The sequence below is a fragment of the Microtus pennsylvanicus genome, chromosome 7 (assembly GCF_037038515.1).
Source record: "Microtus pennsylvanicus isolate mMicPen1 chromosome 7, mMicPen1.hap1, whole genome shotgun sequence".
Taxonomy (NCBI): Eukaryota; Metazoa; Chordata; class Mammalia; order Rodentia; family Cricetidae; genus Microtus; species Microtus pennsylvanicus.
Window position 1 is genome coordinate 7528925 of NC_134585.1, and position 17572 is coordinate 7546496.

General features: G+C 52.8%; 1 protein-coding gene across 1 annotated transcript in view; it reads left to right on the forward strand.

Annotated features, from left to right (window-relative positions):
* Positions 1-12286, forward strand: part of Abcg1 (ATP binding cassette subfamily G member 1) — a 57030-nt gene extending 44744 nt beyond the window's left edge. The window contains exons 9-16 of the mRNA XM_075979763.1: positions 1591-1739; positions 1855-1956; positions 2751-2919; positions 4070-4170; positions 4381-4539; positions 6117-6235; positions 7269-9060; positions 9946-12286. Coding sequence (XP_075835878.1) covers positions 1591-1739; positions 1855-1956; positions 2751-2919; positions 4070-4170; positions 4381-4539; positions 6117-6235; positions 7269-7497 — 1028 coding nt within the window. The 3' untranslated portion in view covers positions 7498-9060; positions 9946-12286. The remainder of the gene's footprint in view (positions 1-1590; positions 1740-1854; positions 1957-2750; positions 2920-4069; positions 4171-4380; positions 4540-6116; positions 6236-7268; positions 9061-9945) is intronic.
* The last annotated feature ends 5286 nt before the right edge of the window (positions 12287-17572 follow it).

A 17572-nucleotide genomic window follows, 5' to 3' on the forward strand; every position in this document is an offset into this window, starting at 1 on the left:
CAGAGGGAAGGGAAAGGACCCCCGCCCCGTCTTGTGTGTTCTGCTGTGATATGATGCCTGAGTCTGGAGTCACTGCCTTGTCTCACCAATGGGACAGGACCATCCTATGGTGGAACCTCAGGCAGGCCTCTCCCTAGGAGGACTTGTCTAATGACCAGACTCCACCCATCTTTGCTTGTCCTCTTTATGAGTCATCCCCTTTATGACTAGACGTAGGACCAACTCTGCATCCATGACTTCTTCTCTATAAGAACCCTACTACTCGAGGCCACTCTGAGATCCCATCTGGACAACCCCCCTTTGTGGCCTTTCTCCCACAAATATTTCTTTTAAATGTCTGATCCCTCGGCCCCCAGGGCTCTGTATATCATTACCCAAGTTGTCTCCAGGAGTCCTTGATCCTGGAAATGGTCCTTACCCACAGGAGGCATACTGCCACAAAGTGGGGAAGGGATGGGAGAAGACGGGGGAGGGAAGGTGCTCCATGAAGGGCATATTTAAAAGCCAAAGGAAAGATCTTGTTTGGCTTATTCCCTCACGAGAGAGAGAGAAGAGAGAGAGAGAGAGAGAGAGAGAGAGAGAGAGAGAGAGAGAGAGAGAGAGAGAGGAGAGCGGATGATGAGGATGTCCCTTCCCAGGGGTTTCTCTCCTCTGATGGTCCTCTGGAAGGAAGGTAGGGACTGTGGTACTTAAAAGTGCTGGGAACACCCCCCAAGGAGTTGAGAAATGGACCAGGCAGTTCTGGGGACTTGCTCGATGCTGCAAGTGATGCTTTCCCAGAGGGGCCCAATGTGTCCCGACTTCAGCTCGATGTGCCACTTAGAAACAGCATTGCCAGTTTGCTGAGGGGTCCAGGGGAGGAGGGGAATCAGTCGCATGGTACAGAGATTAGGGGGTGTGTGTACAGGGAAGGGGAACAGGTCCCAGAGGTCTCTAGACAGCAACATACTGTCATTACCATGGAGTGAATGAGGACCACTCAGCAGTCACAGAAGTAGTCTAGGAAGAGGGAACCTGACGGGGTCCAGGGAGGATAGAGGACACAAGTAGAGCAAGTGAGGAAAACTAGGAGAGCAGCTGCTTGTTGGGAAATGAAGGGTGTGGCCCATGGTCCCCAGCCTCAGAGCAGTGGACCCTGTGTGCTGCGGGCAGTCCTTCCCTGTGGACCATGCAGCGCCCCTTTTACTCAGCACTTGAGCAAGGAGGCCAGCTTCCTCCTGCTGATCTTACACTCCAGCCCTTGCTGGTCCAGACAGAGCAGGCATTCAGTGTACGCTGTACGGATGGTCATGGCATAGATGCATGAGTTCCTGGCCCCTAGGTGAGCTGACAGCATGACGCACATCTGTGTGTTTGCATCTCTGGTCACCTGACACCGTGAATGGCTTACTGGGGGATTCTGAGCGAACATTAGTCAATCAGCAACCTGCTGCCGTGGCTCTCGGGCACCACCATCGTTCGCTTGAAAGCATTCTCATTACCGTATAGACCTTGCTGTCACCAAGTGACAGAGACCCTCAGTTCCCATCAGCACTGCCATGCTTCTTCCCAGCAGCCCCTGTCTCACTTCACCTTCTGTGTCTCCTCCAGTCATGGAAGTGGCGTCAGGCGAGTACGGTGACCAGAACAGCCGCCTGGTGAGAGCTGTGCGGGAGGGCATGTGTGACTCGGACTATAAGAGAGATCTCGGAGGCGACACGGACGTGAACCCATTTCTTTGGCACCAGCCTGCTGAGGAGGTGATGGAGATGAAGGGATTGGAGTGGTCTGAAGATGGGTCCTGCAGAGCCCTTCCTGAGCAAGGGGGCGTGGCAGACAGGAGACTAACTTACCCCCTGCACTGTGTGTCCTCAGGATTCCGCCTCCATGGAAGGCTGTCACAGCTTCTCAGCCAGCTGCCTCACCCAATTCTGCATCCTCTTCAAGAGGACCTTCCTCAGCATCATGCGGGACTCGGTAAGGGTGTCCTCAATGCTCGCACATACACACACACACCCAAGCACACTTTTAAGTTGCTGTGCTTCAGCTTGTATCAGTCGGCTATTACCGCTGTGTCGCAATAACAAAAGGCCCCAAGATACCTGTATCCGCAAGACCCCATGTGTGTCTTGACTGCTGTCATATATTTGCTGTGGGTCAAGATGGGCTTGGCCCCATCTGTCTTCTCACTCCAAGCCCAACAAAGGATAACCTCCATATGGGCATGCATAAAGTCTTAGAGGAAGGCAGAGGATTGGGATCATGCAGGAAGGAGACAGGGGATGATGGACCACCTGTCCAGTGGGTACCAGGCAGCCTTCCTGGGGAGGCTGAAGTCCAGTGTAACCTCAGGGTCCTGAGCCGGAGGACCTGTAGCTTACCATGGGTTCATGCTCACAGCAACCCAAGCCACAGCTCAGGACGAGGGTCTCCAGTAGCGCCGTCCCCACCATGGCTTTGTCTCTTCGGGAGGGAGACCAGCCTTGTTTGCCTGCTTTGAAAAGGATCAACAAAGTGTAGTGATTCTGCCTCAGTAGTACATGAGCTTGACGTGTGTGTGTGTGTGTGTGTGTGTGTGTGTGTGTGTGTGTGTGTGTGCTTGTGTGTGCACTTGTGTGACTGCCTTGGTAAGGCTCTGAATATTTCCCTGAAGGAAAGGAAAGGTGGCTCGTATGATCTGTCGTCATGGGAGTCAGGATCTGACACCTCCAGGGGTCTTGGGCTTGTTCCCTCACACCCGTGCACTGAATGTGAGCTGTGCCTGCCCTTAGGTCCTGACACACCTGCGAATCACCTCACACATCGGGATTGGCCTCCTCATTGGCCTGCTGTATCTGGGGATTGGGAACGAAGCCAAGAAGGTCCTGAGCAACTCCGGCTTCCTGTTCTTCTCCATGCTCTTCCTCATGTTTGCCGCCCTCATGCCCACTGTTCTGACCTGTGAGTGTCCCTTCCCATCTAGCCGGGACTCCTACCAAGGCGTGGGGGCTGAGGCCTTGTCTTGACCAGGCATGACTTTTATAGCATACAGTACCTCCATGCTTCAGATTCAGCCTTTCTATATTGACCAAACAGGTTGTATTATATTTACTGTTGCATAAGAAGGTATTGTATAGTGGGTAGGGGAGATGGCTAAGAGCCCATACTGCCCTTTCATAGGTCCAGGACTTGGTTCCTATCACCTATGTCAAATGACTCCAACCACCTATGAACTCTAGCTCCCGGGGTTCCGATGCCTCTAGTCTCTGTGGGTACCTGCCCACAGGTGGCATATACTCACATTTGCACATATACATCTGTGTTTAGAACAGATGATCCCATCTTAATGTAGGCATGGCAGAGGCAATGGAGAGAAAGTCCCCCAAAGTTTGCTGCTCAAGAGACCCTCAGGTCCAGCTTGCTGGCTGTCCCCACCTGACCAGTGGAGTTCAGCTATTCAAACAGCCAAGGGTGGCCAACCCTGACCACTCTGGGCCGCTAGGTACAAAGCAGAAACCTAGTGGTTAGAGACCTGATGAACCCAGCAGGGACAAGGCTGATCAGAACGGTCCCACTAGCCACCCCAGGGACATTTGGTGTTCTCAGGAACATGGTCCACTCTGGGTCTTCATGTGACCACTTGGATCAGTTTCTTTCTTGCTGCTGGTGGGGAAGGCATGGCATGCTTGCTGGCACACATCTGCACACAGGAAGCAGCAGGTGAAAACAGGAAATAGGTTGAGGCTATAGACCCGTAAGTCCCACCCTCCAGGGATGCACTTCCCCCAGCAAAGCTCCGCCTCCTAAAGGTTCCATAGCCTCCCCAAACAGCTCCAACTGGGGACCAAGTGTTCACATACGTGAGCCCATGAGGGACATTTCTTGTTTAAACCACCACATAAGTTTTTAGGTTAGAGAAATGGCTGGTGATTTTCTTTTTCCAGAACAATGAATCTGGTTCCATCTTTTGTTTACAGTGAAAGTATTGGAGTGTTGGTCCACACTGTGACATAGGCCAGAACTGCTAGGATTGGGCCTAAGGCTACTCATGCGTTTATGTGAGTCGCTGGCTGTGTCCACCTAATCACTCTCTTCTCCCTTCTTGCCCTAGTTCCCCTGGAGATGAGTGTCTTCCTCCGAGAGCACCTGAACTACTGGTACAGCCTGAAGGCCTACTACCTGGCCAAGACCATGGCTGATGTCCCTTTCCAGGTACATGAGCTGCAGGTGACTGGCAGTAGGGGGCAGGAAACCTCCACACCCACAGAGCCGGGTGGGACTGGTTTTTGCTAGTGTCCTGCTGAGAGGCAAAGCAGGACTTGGTGGGATCTGTGGGGCCTGCAACTGAAAGGACCGCAGGGGGACAACCGCCCACTGGTGGGACAAGCAGAGCCCCCAGGGACACAACCTCTATACTTGCAGATCATGTTTCCCGTGGCCTACTGCAGCATCGTGTACTGGATGACGTCACAGCCGTCAGACGCCGTGCGCTTTGTGCTGTTCGCTGCCCTTGGCACCATGACCTCACTGGTGGCCCAGTCTTTAGGCCTGCTGATTGGAGCTGCCTCCACATCTCTGCAGGTACAGCCAAGGAGGTGCTGAGCTGCACTGGGCTTCCCTCTGCCTCTTTGCTCTAACGAGGCTGCTCCCCTGTGGGTCTCGGTGATCCCCTTATTCTTAATTCTGTCCTGAACTTCCAGGTGTTCTCACAGGGAAAAAGTTCTAGTGCCCTCTGTGATCAGGATGACATTCTTACTGAGAAGGAAGAGACTTGCAGAGTGGCTGTGCCTACACACTGCGCATGCCCAGACATGAGAACCCTACGGTGCTTTCTAATGTCAGCATATGTAGTACCAAGCACACCCCAGGACTCTACTTTACAGGCAGGGAAGACTAAGGACCAGAGATACCTGGATTGGTTGGCATTACACAGTTTTCTTAGAGGCCGAGCTCTCCATACCTCTATGCTTGCCTCTGTAGGTCCACTTGACCACTCTTTGGCACACCAATGGTGGGTACCCACTCTTCACCTCACCGGGAGCTTCACGTAGCCCTGCTCGGTCTCCTTGAGCTTGGTCTCATCTCCAGCCCCCAGTTGCCTCCCAGTCCTTACAAACCCAAGTCACCTGAGGTTCTTGAGGTTCCATGTCAACTCCTGGGTACCACATACTTCCCAGTTCCTCTCCAGTGTCCTCAACAAGGGCTTCCTGGCCTCCAGGGTCCAGGTTCCTCACAGAGAGATGGGAGCAGCCATGGTGTCCTCCTCATAACGTTGTCACAAGAAAACAACACTCTGAAGAGCCTGGGACACACCAGCCCCAAATCAGGCCCGCAGAACATCTGTCACCCCCACGTGAACCTCCCACCTCAGCGTTCCCCGTGCACCCTGCCAGTCCCATCCACACATCGGATCCGGACTGTTTTCACAGATGACTTTATCCCCTGTGTTAAACGCCCCTGACCCATTTCACCTTCTCAGACCCTTCTCTGCCCCTCCCCTGAGAGTTCTAGACCCCAGAGGGTATATCTGACTGGGTACCAGATGTTCTTTAAGCTCATGTACACAGCACTCACACCATACACAATATGCACACATGCTGAATCTTTCCCTCAGAGCCTGGCCAGTGGGAACAGCTACTTGTCAGCCCTTAGCTCTCAGGGACAGCAAGACCTGAGAGGAGGGGGCTTCCAGTGGGTCCCATGGGCTCCTTGAAACCTGGCTCTAGCATTTGGTGCCATTGCTGGTGGGTGACAACATCTCTACCTCTGGGTGGGACCCCCAGAGAGGTGGTCCTACCCAGTTGTTAGCTCCAGGGACAGCTAGAAATTGTTCACTGAAGCCCCTCGAAGACCATTCCTGGAAATTGTTGACCTCTGTCCTCAGGAAATACTTTATTTTATTTTTCATTCAATCCCCTTCCTCAACTGGGGTTTCGGGGTCCCTCTTCAGAAGATTAGCCTCTGGCCCTTCCAGAGGACATTCTATTCTTAGCTACCATCCTGGTCTTGGCCAGTCCAGAAAGACTCAGGCCCTTTGAGAGTCCTCCTTTCCTACCACTGGGGATATCCTCGGGGTCACTTGAGTGGGTGGGATGTCCTCTGCCTCCTCCCATGAGTGCTCTTCATGTCCCCGCCCTGTCCACCCTGTCTCACTCCAGGTCGCCACGTTCGTGGGTCCCGTGACTGCCATCCCCGTCCTGCTCTTCTCGGGATTCTTCGTCAGTTTTGACACGATCCCAGCCTACTTGCAGTGGATGTCCTACATCTCCTACGTCAGGTGCGTGTGGGCCGGGGCCGGGGCAGGCCCAGGGACAGAATGGATGGTGCTGGAAGGAGGGACTCCTAGAAGCCACTCCCTGGCTGTCCACTGCATCTGCATCCCGGCGCCAAGAATATGCCTTTATGTTTCCCTTAGTTTTGGGCCTCACCCTTCCAGTGCACACAGATGCACACAGACTGCCTCTGAAGATGCTGTGGCATGCCCTCACATTCTGGGCATTTCCAAGGGTGTGTCCATATTTTATGTAAAAAAAAACTCCCCAATGAAATTCTGATTACAAAATCTAAACAAGGCGCAACAGAGGCGCATTGTGCCCTCTCTGAAACATCCCAGCGCCTTCCCTTCCAGCAGGAGTTTTCTGACTATTCGGGTCCGGGGTCTATCAGAGTTCCTCCCCTCTGTTGAGTGGCTCTCACACTGGCCATTCCCTGGGCAGTCAGTGTCCATCCTTAGTACTTGGCCTGCATCCTCATCCCCACCCCCAGCCACAGCCATTCCCCTGCATCACAAAGGTCCATGCTGAGAACAAGTGCTGCTTAGGCCCCACTACATTGTTCCGGAGACCAAGGCAGACACAAAGCCCTTGTACAGAGTTTCAGCTGCCCGTGCGCTTGCCAATCCTGGGAAACTGGAGCCCAGCGCCTTTCTTCTGAAGATTGGTGCTTTTGTTCTGTAAGACAAGGCTGGACCCAAAGGGCTTTATTTAAATGCTCCGGTGTTCTTGCCAGGATATCCAACCCATAACTAGACCTGAACAGTGAAAAGGTGTGCAGGATTGGAAGGAAGCCAAATATGTTTTTTTTTTATTTATTGGACCAGTGGATTAAATATGGTTCATTCTGTTTTACATTTTCTCTGTTGACCTTGGAAGAAACAGTATTGGAAGCAAAGGTAGGGGGCTGCTAGGGTGTTGTCTTAGGAAGATGGCTGTGAGGTCAGGAATCAGTGCAGGGCGGGTACTGAGAGTGGCGAGCCAGCAGAGTGACCTTCCGCCAAGGATGCCCTTCTCACCCGGTGCTCCTCTCCCTAGGTATGGCTTCGAGGGGGTCATCCTCTCTATCTATGGCTTGGACCGGGAGGACCTGCACTGCGACATTGCTGAGACCTGCCACTTCCAGAAGTCAGAGGCCATCCTGCGGGAGCTGGATGTGGAGAACGCCAAACTGTACCTGGACTTCATCGTCTTAGGGATCTTCTTCGTCTCCCTGCGGCTCATTGCCTATTTTGTCCTGAGATACAAAATCCGGGCCGAGAGGTAAAACACCTGCAGGCCGGCAAGGAGGCAAAGCAGACATTGTGACCAAGGGCACTGCTGGGAGGCAGCGGTGTGCCTGCTTCTGGTGACACAGACTCTCCCAACCCAACCTGGAGGCCACGCAGGTCGATGACGACCAGTGCTCAGCGCCTCTGCCCGCCAGGTTGGAACTGTTCGTTTCCTTTTCTAGCTTTAACTAGGAAGATGTAGGACGGTTGGGATTTTTTTTTTATATGCAGGATTTAAAACACAACTGATACAGAATGTCATCCTGTGATCCAGCTAGGGACAAGAGGCTTCCTCAGTAGGTTCCCGCTGGAGTCCAGGACACCTTGGCCCTGGAGGAGGAGTGCTGGCCACATTGGTCCCCAGAGAGGTGGATATCTTGCGGGGGAAAGTCCACAGATGGTGGACTCTACTTGATGGCTGTCGTTTTTTCTTTTCTAAAGTTCGTCTCCTTTCTGATGAAGTCACTTTCCGAGCCAAAGTCGATAAATTTCATTCATTTTGAGAGACTGTACCTTTTCCAGTGCTTCTCCAGGACTGGTTCAGGGTAGGAAAGGTGTGTTTTGCTTAGAAATAGAGGAGTCCCACCTAGCCACCGAGTGAGGCTCACAGCCACAACCACCGAAGGTCAAACGTGGGCTCCAGGCAAGGGAGACCCCCACCCCCACTCCCGACACCAGCTGTGCTGGGCCAGCAGGGACGAAGAGCCTTGCCAACAGTATGGAGAGGGATGTTGGCAGGCTCTTTCCAGACCTTTCTTTTTCACATGCTTCTATTTTAAGCAAAATAGATGATTTCTTCTATAGTTTTCTGGCCACTTTCATTTTGCCCAAGAAGTGCATAGATCGACCTTGTCGGTTTTTAAAGAACAGTTTCCCCTTTCTTCACGAATCACGTTAACTACCTCCACTGAGTCTGGGAAGCCGGCCTGGGGACACATTGGGTGTGGCCCTTGAAATACGAGGGCACGCGCAGTGAGGGTGTCAGTGAGGGGCAGGCCGGCTAAGTGGAAGGGGAGGTGCCATGGATGTCCCCTTTAGGACACGCAGCTGCTTGCTTCTGGAGCACCGCCGTCCTATCCTCTATTTTGTGGGTAGGCCCATTTACCCCGTGAGCCTTGGTTTCCACACCTGTGAGTGATTGCACTAGGCCGTGTTCTGACAGGTCCTGAGATGCCTCGGTTGTGGCCTTGAAGCTTTCTTATCTTCCTCGTAGAGAATGATAAGGGTCCGAATTTTACTTAAACGCATGGATGTGCTTTGAAAATATTTAGAGATTCTTTTTATTTTTTTCACTCCTAGATCTTTTATAGAGAAGACAAATGAAATGCATATTACAATGTAATTTTTAGTTTGCTCGTTCTATACAAACATGGCACTGCCTTCTAGATTCAGCTTTTAACCAGGGACACAATTCGCCTTTATAAAATGTCTTCATTAAAAAAAAAAAAGTCTTGATTTAATTTCTAGATGTTAGGCATTGCATTGACTCCTGTGGGGAACTGTGGAGGGCACTGCATTGACTCCCGTGGGGAACTGTGGGGGGCACTGCATTGACTCCCGTGGGGAACTGTGGGGGGCACTGCGTTGACTCCCGTGGGGAACTGCGGGGGGCACTGCGTTGACTCCCGTGGGGAACTGTGGGGGGCACTGCATTGACTCCAGAGGGGAACTGTGGGGGGCACTGCGTTGACTCCCGTGGGGAACTGTGGGGGGCACTGCGTTGACTCCCGTGGGGAACTGTGGGGGGCACTGCGTTGACTCCAGAGGGGAACTGTGGGGGGCACTGCATTGACTCCAGAGGGGAACTGTGGAGGGCACTGCATTGACTCCAGAGGGGAACTGTGGGGGGCACTGCGTTGACTCCAGAGGGGAACTGTGGGGGGCACTGCGTTGACTCCAGAGGGGAACTGTGGGGGGCACTGCATTGACTCCAGAGGGGAACTGTGGAGGGCACTGCATTGACTCCAGAGGGGAACTGTGGGGGGCACTGCGTTGACTCCCGTGGGGAACTGTGGGGGGCACTGCGTTGACTCCCGTGGGGAACTGTGGGGGGCACTGCGTTGACTCCCGTGGGGAACTGTGGGGGGCACTGCGTTGACTCCCGTGGGGAACTGCGGGGGGCACTGCGTTGACTCCCGTGGGGAACTGTGGGGGGCACTGCATTGACTCCAGAGGGGAACTGTGGGGGGCACTGCGTTGACTCCCGTGGGGAACTGTGGGGGGCACTGCATTGACTCCAGAGGGGAACTGTGGGGGGCACTGCATTGACTCCCGTGGGGAACTGTGGGGGGCACTGCATTGACTCCAGAGGGGAACTGTGGGGGGCACTGCATTGACTCCCGTGGGGAACTGTGGGGGGCACTGCATTGACTCCCGTGGGGAACTGTGGGGGGCACTGCGTTGACTCCCGTGGGGAACTGTGGGGGGCACTGCATTGACTCCAGAGGGGAACTATGGGGGGCACTGCATTGACTCCAGAGGGGAACTGTGGGGGGCACTGCGTTGACTCCCGTGGGGAACTGTGGGGGGCACTGCATTGACTCCAGAGGGGAACTGCGGGCTGTCAGCTGGCGAAGTGCAAGTTTAAAGGAATGGGAGTCGGGTGGTCACTTCGAAGTCAGTGCCAAGGAACCCAATCCTCCCCTGTCTCCACCGATGGCTCAGTGTAATGGCCCATGCTTGGCAAGATGTGCCAGGGGCTGGATTCCTGCACTGAGACTGCTCTGCTGTCAATCAAAGAGGCGGAGTGGTCCATGTCTCATGTCTGGAAGAGTGTCTCACCCTCTCGAAGAGTTCTTGCATGTCCAGGTTTCTCCTCGCCACTGTGAGCAGCTATCACCACCTCTAAGTCAGTGAGGGTGTGTCGGGGTCCCTCCATAGAGCAGAGTCTGAGCTGATGCTACAAGAGCTGGTTCACTGATGGTGGGCAGGGGGATGAGGGTAGTTGCTAAAGAATGTTGACCAGAATGGGCAAGAGGTCAGAAGTCACCCCACAGGACAGCATTGCTCACTTGTTCTGCAGACTTGAGGCAGGCTGACAGCCATTCTAGGGGAAGCTACATCCTTGTCCCTCATCCAGTGTCCACAGGCGCCCTGATGTGTGGCTTTTCTTACCACCATACATAACTTGGATTCCAGAGATGCAGTCTGAACTTCTTCCTCTTCCTGCTTGTCTCTGTCACGGTAGGAGGTATCCGGAGGTGTCTGGCAGTATGTCCTTCCTGACACTGATGTTCGAGTCAGACTTCCCTTGCAGTTGGGTTCCACATGGCTCTGAGGACCCGGGCCTTCCTTTACCTCTGGCTAAGTTCCTTCAGTTGAACGGAAGATTCCATCAGGTTAAAGGCCGTACTCCCTCCTCATGTTAGCAGAGGTAAAAAAACAAAGTTCAAAGACTGCTTTTGCAGAGACCTCATCAGAGAGAGAGGCCTGCGGGGCCCTGCCAGGCTGGGGTTCGGGAAAGGCTGGATGCAAGGGTGGAGCTGCCATCCTCTGTCCAGCCCCCCTCCTTTGTCCATCCTGTCCCACCTCCCCCACCCCAGCCTCTCCTGCTTCCTATTATGTATGCCCTTTGTCAAGAGAGAGTTGAACTCTGGGGGGAGGGGAGAAGATGAACCTATGGGAACCACATACAAAATAGGAGCCAGACTCTCCCTTCCTCACCTGCGGGTGGGGAGCTGCACCATTAGGACCAGAAAATGGAGCTTACAACTTTTTAGTAAAAACCCATCTTAGAAGCCTAAAGAAAGGTCATTTTTATCAGCCTGATGCTAGGGACAGACAACATCCACAAAGCGGAAAATGCCTCTGGGTGTGTCTGTGAGGACAGAAAACCAGTGTGGAGGTGAGACCCTCCTAGCCTTGGGAGTGTCTGGGCACTGCGCGGTGCCTTCTGCTTCTCCATATTGTGTTCCTCCGTCACTCCCTCACTTATCTGCTCCCCCCCCCCCATCTTGTTGTTTCAAGCCCTCGGGCAGGGCAGGGACCTTCTTCAGGCCTTGCCCCAGTGGGCAGCTGCTTCACTCTCCTTATCCAGGTAGGACTGAGGCGGGGAGGTGCTGGCACGATGCTGAGGGGCATCAGAGTCCGTGTCACACACCAGAGTCCACGCTGTCTGGCTTTCCCAGCTGTCATTGTTCCAACGGTGCAAACAGTCGGGAAGTGCTTAGACTCGTGCAAAGTGCAGCACCTTTGCAGTGGCTGTCTCCTCAGCCATTCTACCGCTAAGAGAAGGCCAAGACGAGAGGCCGGTCTGCTCTTTGTCTGAGGGACTCACATCCAAGTGCCCCTGTGAATTGTTCTAGCCTGCCCAGGGGCTGACCTCACCTGTGTCTTAGTGGCAATAGACCTGTTCTTTCCTGTCTGAGCTTCCCAAGGCAACACTAGTGGGCCACTTCAGGTCAGAGAGACTGGCATCCATGCGCTTCGGCTTGCGTGTCGATACATGAGTTTGCACGTACACGCATGTGCACACATGCAGGCCTGCCCTCACACATGCAGGATAGTGTTATTCTGTGGCTCTCCCTGCATGTCAGTAGCACACCAGCCTCTAGGTCCTTCCCCATCACGTTACTGTATGGAGGAAAGACAAAATTCATTGCCTGTGGCGCAGAGGAACGTCCTGTGGAAAATCCATTGAGACTGTTGACAAACACCGGCTGAATGAGAGAATGCAATGGAAAGGCAAGCAGAACCCAGCAGGGGAGCTCGAGGAGTGGACTGTGTCAATATAAAGTTAGATACTTGGAAGAAATAAAGACTGCTAATAAAATATTTTATATATAAGTTTTACGTGTTTTCGGTGTCAAATCCACGTTTGCGCCGTCTGAAGATGCATGTGTCTGCCTGGTAAGGGTTCTGATTGGCTGCCTGGTCTGATCCACTGTAGAGTTGGCCTGTTCTCTCCAGCGCTTTCTATGCATCTATCTCTAGGTTGTGTCCCCTAGATACCTGACCCATGTCCTCTGCTGTGATCATGTGCTCATGCACCAGCAGCACCAGATGAGGCTGGAACCACTGGAACATGAAGGCTGCTCCCACCGCAACCCCATAGGCATAGCCAAGACAGCCCTGCCCATTGCTCCTCCTCAGGATTGGGGCAACCGCTTCAAGGAGTGCCCTGCTCGGGGCTCTGATTCTGCAGCAGATAGGTTTCCGTCTAGGCTTGGGTTCTGGGAAGCAGCTCTCACGTGGCTGGGTGGGGTCCCCTTGAGATCTGGATTCCCTGAGCTCTCAACCAGGTGACCTGCTGGAATTCACCTTTGAAGAACAGTGGTGGCTAAAGTCAAGTTTCAAACTCCACCTTGCTCCCGTCTCTAGGACACAGAGCAGAGGTCAGAAAGGTACACTTCACTGGCCTCTGCAGGGACCTGCAGCAGGGGAGGAAGGGTGATAAGTGAGCGCGGTGAGCATAGCCTGGGCATGGGCATGCTATGCTGTCTGGCCCATTGTTGAGTATGATGTGCTTCTGTTATGTCTCCCAGTGTCCTCTTGCTTCCCTAGGCCACCTGTCCTCCTGAAGCCACCTTGCAATACCGGCTTGAGCCTTCTGGTAGTTCTGAAATAAAGCATCTAAGAGAATATACTCAGGACCCTGATGGGATGCCTGGATCTCAGTGCCACTGCAGATGCCCCAGATGTACTCTGATGTGCCCATGACAAAGTTATTTCCAAATAGAGACTGCAAGAGATTGACAGCATTCGCCACCAACAATTAGAGTGGTGGGGCAAATATGGTCTCCCTTCTAGTCTTTCAAAGTAGCTTCAACATTTTCTGATAGTGATTGACCATGGATAACTGAAACTGGACTGGTTGGGCGAAGGTACTCAATATCCCACACAGAGATGACCCACCCCGATGCTGTGCGAGTCTTAAGCTTTCCCGTGACCATTCAGGGCTCTGCCCCTTCTGGCTTGCATGCCAGGGGACAGTACTGAGGATGCAAAGGCATGAGGCTCTGCATGTCTTCCCCATCCCAGTCATCAGTGGGTACAACAGCCCAGGTCCCTCCAGATCAGATGATCAGTGCAAAACAGAGCCAGGAAAGCAAGCAGAAGGGCCCCCTTGTATGACCCAAATGCAAAACTATGCAAGCCTATAGCCTGCTCTGTCAGGCTTCAGGTGTCGGGGAGACATGGGTACACTCTGGGGCTCTCTAAGACACGCTTGTGCCCGTCTAAGATGCTGTCATGACACTTCTGCCACCTCTGCCTTTCAGGTCCTCTCAGGAGTAATATCACTGAGACTCATTCAGAAGCAGCCTTTCCACCCTGAGCTCTCCTGTATTAGGGTTTCCATTGCTGTAATGAAGCACCAAGATCATAGCAACCTGGGGAGGCAAGGGTTTATTTGGCTTACACTTCCACATCACTGTTCATTACTGAAGGAAGTCAGGACAGGAACTTAAACAGGGCAGGAACCTGTTGGCAGGAGCTGATGCAGACTCCATGGAGGGGCACTGCCTGCTGGCTTGTTCCCCATGGCTTGCTCATCCTGCTTTCTTATAGCACCCAGGACCACCAGCCCAAGCTGGCATCACCCACAATGGGCTGGGCCTCCCCCCATCAACCTCTAATTAAGGAAATACCCCCAGCCAGATCTGACAGAGGCGTTGTCTTAATTGAGGCTCCCTCCTCTCAGATGACTTCAGTTTAGGTCAAGTTGACATAAGACTATCCAACACAACTCCATAGACAGGACAGTAAACCTTGGCACCAACCCATAGCCCCTTCAGTGAGGTCGCTCTCAGTGCAGCAGTGCTGGTCCCCTCTACCTGTCATCGTGGGATGTACAAAACAGCATCACCAGTCACTGGGGATGTTGTTTCTGAATGGAACTTTGCAGGGGGTGGGGGAAGGAAGCAGGCTCGCCTTTCTCTGGGGTGTCACCAGCATAGTCTCCCCTCCTAGGGGACCTGAGGGCCACATCCTTTGCTGCGTGTGATGCATTCTGCTTTGAAAGGACAATGACAAATGCATGTGAGTTTCCGAGGGTGCCCTCTAGTGGTCACTGGGGCTGACACGCACAGTGTGGGGAGCAGATCTGTTCTCTGGAAGACAAGGGTTAGGGAGGTGGAGTCACAAGATGGAAAGGCTTCTGTGACCAGACCAATGGGGACAACGACAGCTGCAGAGAAAAGCAGCTAGTAACCCCTGTGTCCAGAGAGAAGGCTGGAAATAGAACATGATCAGCCTGGAGGGGGACGAGCCACCTGAGAAATGACAGGCAGGATCCCTGGCAACACACTCAAATCTCAGAAACTCAGATTCTGACTGAGCGACAATTGGTTGATAGTCACACAGTTTGTTCGGGGTTTTTGTTTGTTTGTTTGTTTTTGTTTTTGTTTTGTTTTGTTGTTTTACTTGCTTGAGGCAGGGTCTCACCATGTAGCCCTGCCCAGCCTGTAACTCATTGTCTAGACCAGTCTGGCTTTGGTTTTTCAGGAATCCTTCTACCTCCCAAATACCCCTATGATATAAATCAATATATTGAATCCCCTTGTAAAATATACACACATTCTGTTCCTCTAGAGAACCCTAACACACACACACACACACACGGTACCACCTCCCCTCCACATTCCATAATCAAGTCTGCATATACATTTTGAAAACGTCATACATTCCTACTAAGTAGCTAACGAACAGGTATTGGCATATCCACACCCCAGAGGATGTAATGAGGAACCAGGGTGCCAGAGCTCCTACAGAAAATCACCAAAAGCAGTCCACCTGAAATGTTGAGTGGTCAGTTGTATAGTGCAGGTATCACTGTACTGGAGTGAACACCGTGCCTGTGGCTCCATGCTAGGTAAATGTGGGGCACTGTAAGCCATAAAAAAAAAAAAAACCAAAAACACCCTGCCTGAACTTTTTTTTTTTCAACATGACACAAGGTTGAACCCTCTGGGAAGAGGAAACCTCTGTTGAGAAAATGCCTCCATCAGACTGACTGGTGGGTAAATCCGTGGGCCTTTTTATTGATTGCTGAGAGATACGGGAGGGAGAAGCCCGCTGAGGCAGAGCCACCCTGGGCCACCCATGGAGAGAAGGCCAGGAAGCAGCGTTTCTCCATGGCCTCTGCTTCCATTCTTGTGTCTGGGATCCTGCCTTGAGTTCCCTCAGTGATGGCCTGTAACATGTAAACCAAACCAACCTTTTCCTCCGGCTTGTTTTTGCTCATTACTGCTATAAAGAATAAAACCAGGACATAACCTATGTCAAGATGCCACGCAGGACAGGGCCTGGGTTCAAATCATGACAGCAAGTTTGCAGCCACCATGAGCAGACAAGACTCTGGGTGGTCACAGACAGAGGCAGCGGTCTCTGGAAGGAGACTTGGCACAGCACAGACACCACCATCTCTATCCTTGTATCTACTCAAAGCCAGCCTGGTCCCCACATTCACATGACACTCAGACATGCACCCCACATTGCTAAACACACACGGGCAGTACAGTTAGACTATGTCTCTGAGCCCAAATCCACCCCATGCCCTAGATAAGAAACAACACAAAATGAGTTTGGATGTGAGATACCTGTCTTGGGCCCATGTGTGTCCCACGACCACACAGGACATCACAGGCCCGCTGCAGAGTGACACTGGGCTTGTCAGCCACAGCCAGGAAGGTCTCAGCACCGTGCTAACTCAGTGACAGTGCCATAGATATAAACAACCATAGGACACCACACAGTCCAAAGCCAGTCAAGGAATCACTGCTGCAGGGTTGGACTCTGGCAGGAGGCAGGGAATTTGGGAAGCTGAAAACTAGATGACAAGAGGTAAGGAGCGGCCGCCACTCCAGACTGCCAGCAGAGGGCGCTGTGAAACCGTCTAAGTTTTATTCAAGGTTCTGATTCAGTCCAGATGGGCTCACAGCTGCCTTCACTTAGGCCTGGAGGACACTCCCAGAAACTCTAGCGTGAATGCCACGCTCCTGGAGTGTAGCCAAATTGCCTTCAGCTGAGCCCATACCACCCTACCCGAGGCCCTGAGGAAGGGGCAGCATCCTGAGTTCCCGTGGACAGGGAAAGCCAGGCAGGAAGAGATGGGCGGGTGCTGCAATAAGAGGAAGATGAGGGCCAAGACTGCTGCACCCAGGAGAGCAGAGGACTCCAGTTCACCTGCCCCACAGAGAAGGGTGCTCCGCTCAGAGGGACAGTGACTAGAAACCAGAGAGCAACAGGACCCAGTTTTCTTCTCTAAGCTTCAGGCAGGAAGGTGGCCAGTGTGGATGAAGAGTTGCCACAGTCAAGCTGGAACCGTGAAGTTCAGATCCTGCAGACCGTTACAAACAGCTGGTCTGGAACGGGGTTTGCATTTTATTTGTGTAATGCAAACACAGACTTTACACGCCAGAGAGGTTTTCTAAGGGACTGGGGTGCTTAACCTGCAAAGTCAACCAAAGCTGACAACCCCAGTTGTGGGTGAGGAGAGAGAACCTGACCCGTCCTGCCAGCCTGGAAGGTCCTCCCTGTTGACCACAGCCTGGAGCTTCTCCATCTGTCTCCATGCATTCACCACAGCAGAACCAGGCACTGCTGACTCCCTCGTGGAGACCCCCGTCACCGTGTTCTCTTATTCTCCAGGATCTCTTTAGCCACATTTATTGACACCGAGGAGACACCTCTGCAATGGGACACTCAAGAAGCTGCCACTATGCTTGGGTCCATTGACCAGTCCCCTGCGTTCCTTCCTTCACCAAGCAAAGCAGAGACGAGGGTGAAGGAAGCCAGGCATTTAGACCACAGGAGTGCAGGGGACATCAGAGAGCTCAGTGGTCAAGCTGATACCTTCAGATCCCCATTACAATGGAAACTCAGGCTGGAGACACAGCCTAGTAGTTAAGACTGACCTGAATCTAAATTGTCCTTCCTAAGCTTGGCAATTGGACAGTTAGAATGGTCAATTTGGGTTCTAAACAAAGACTGGATCCTACAGAAAGACTCTCTGTTGTATCCTGTTTTATGTCACACAGGGCAGTGACATCTCACTTCTGATGTGCCACCCAGACCTCTAAAGGTCAGGGCCCCAAGTCCAAGGTCACAAAGCCTATGGGGACCAGTGTGAAG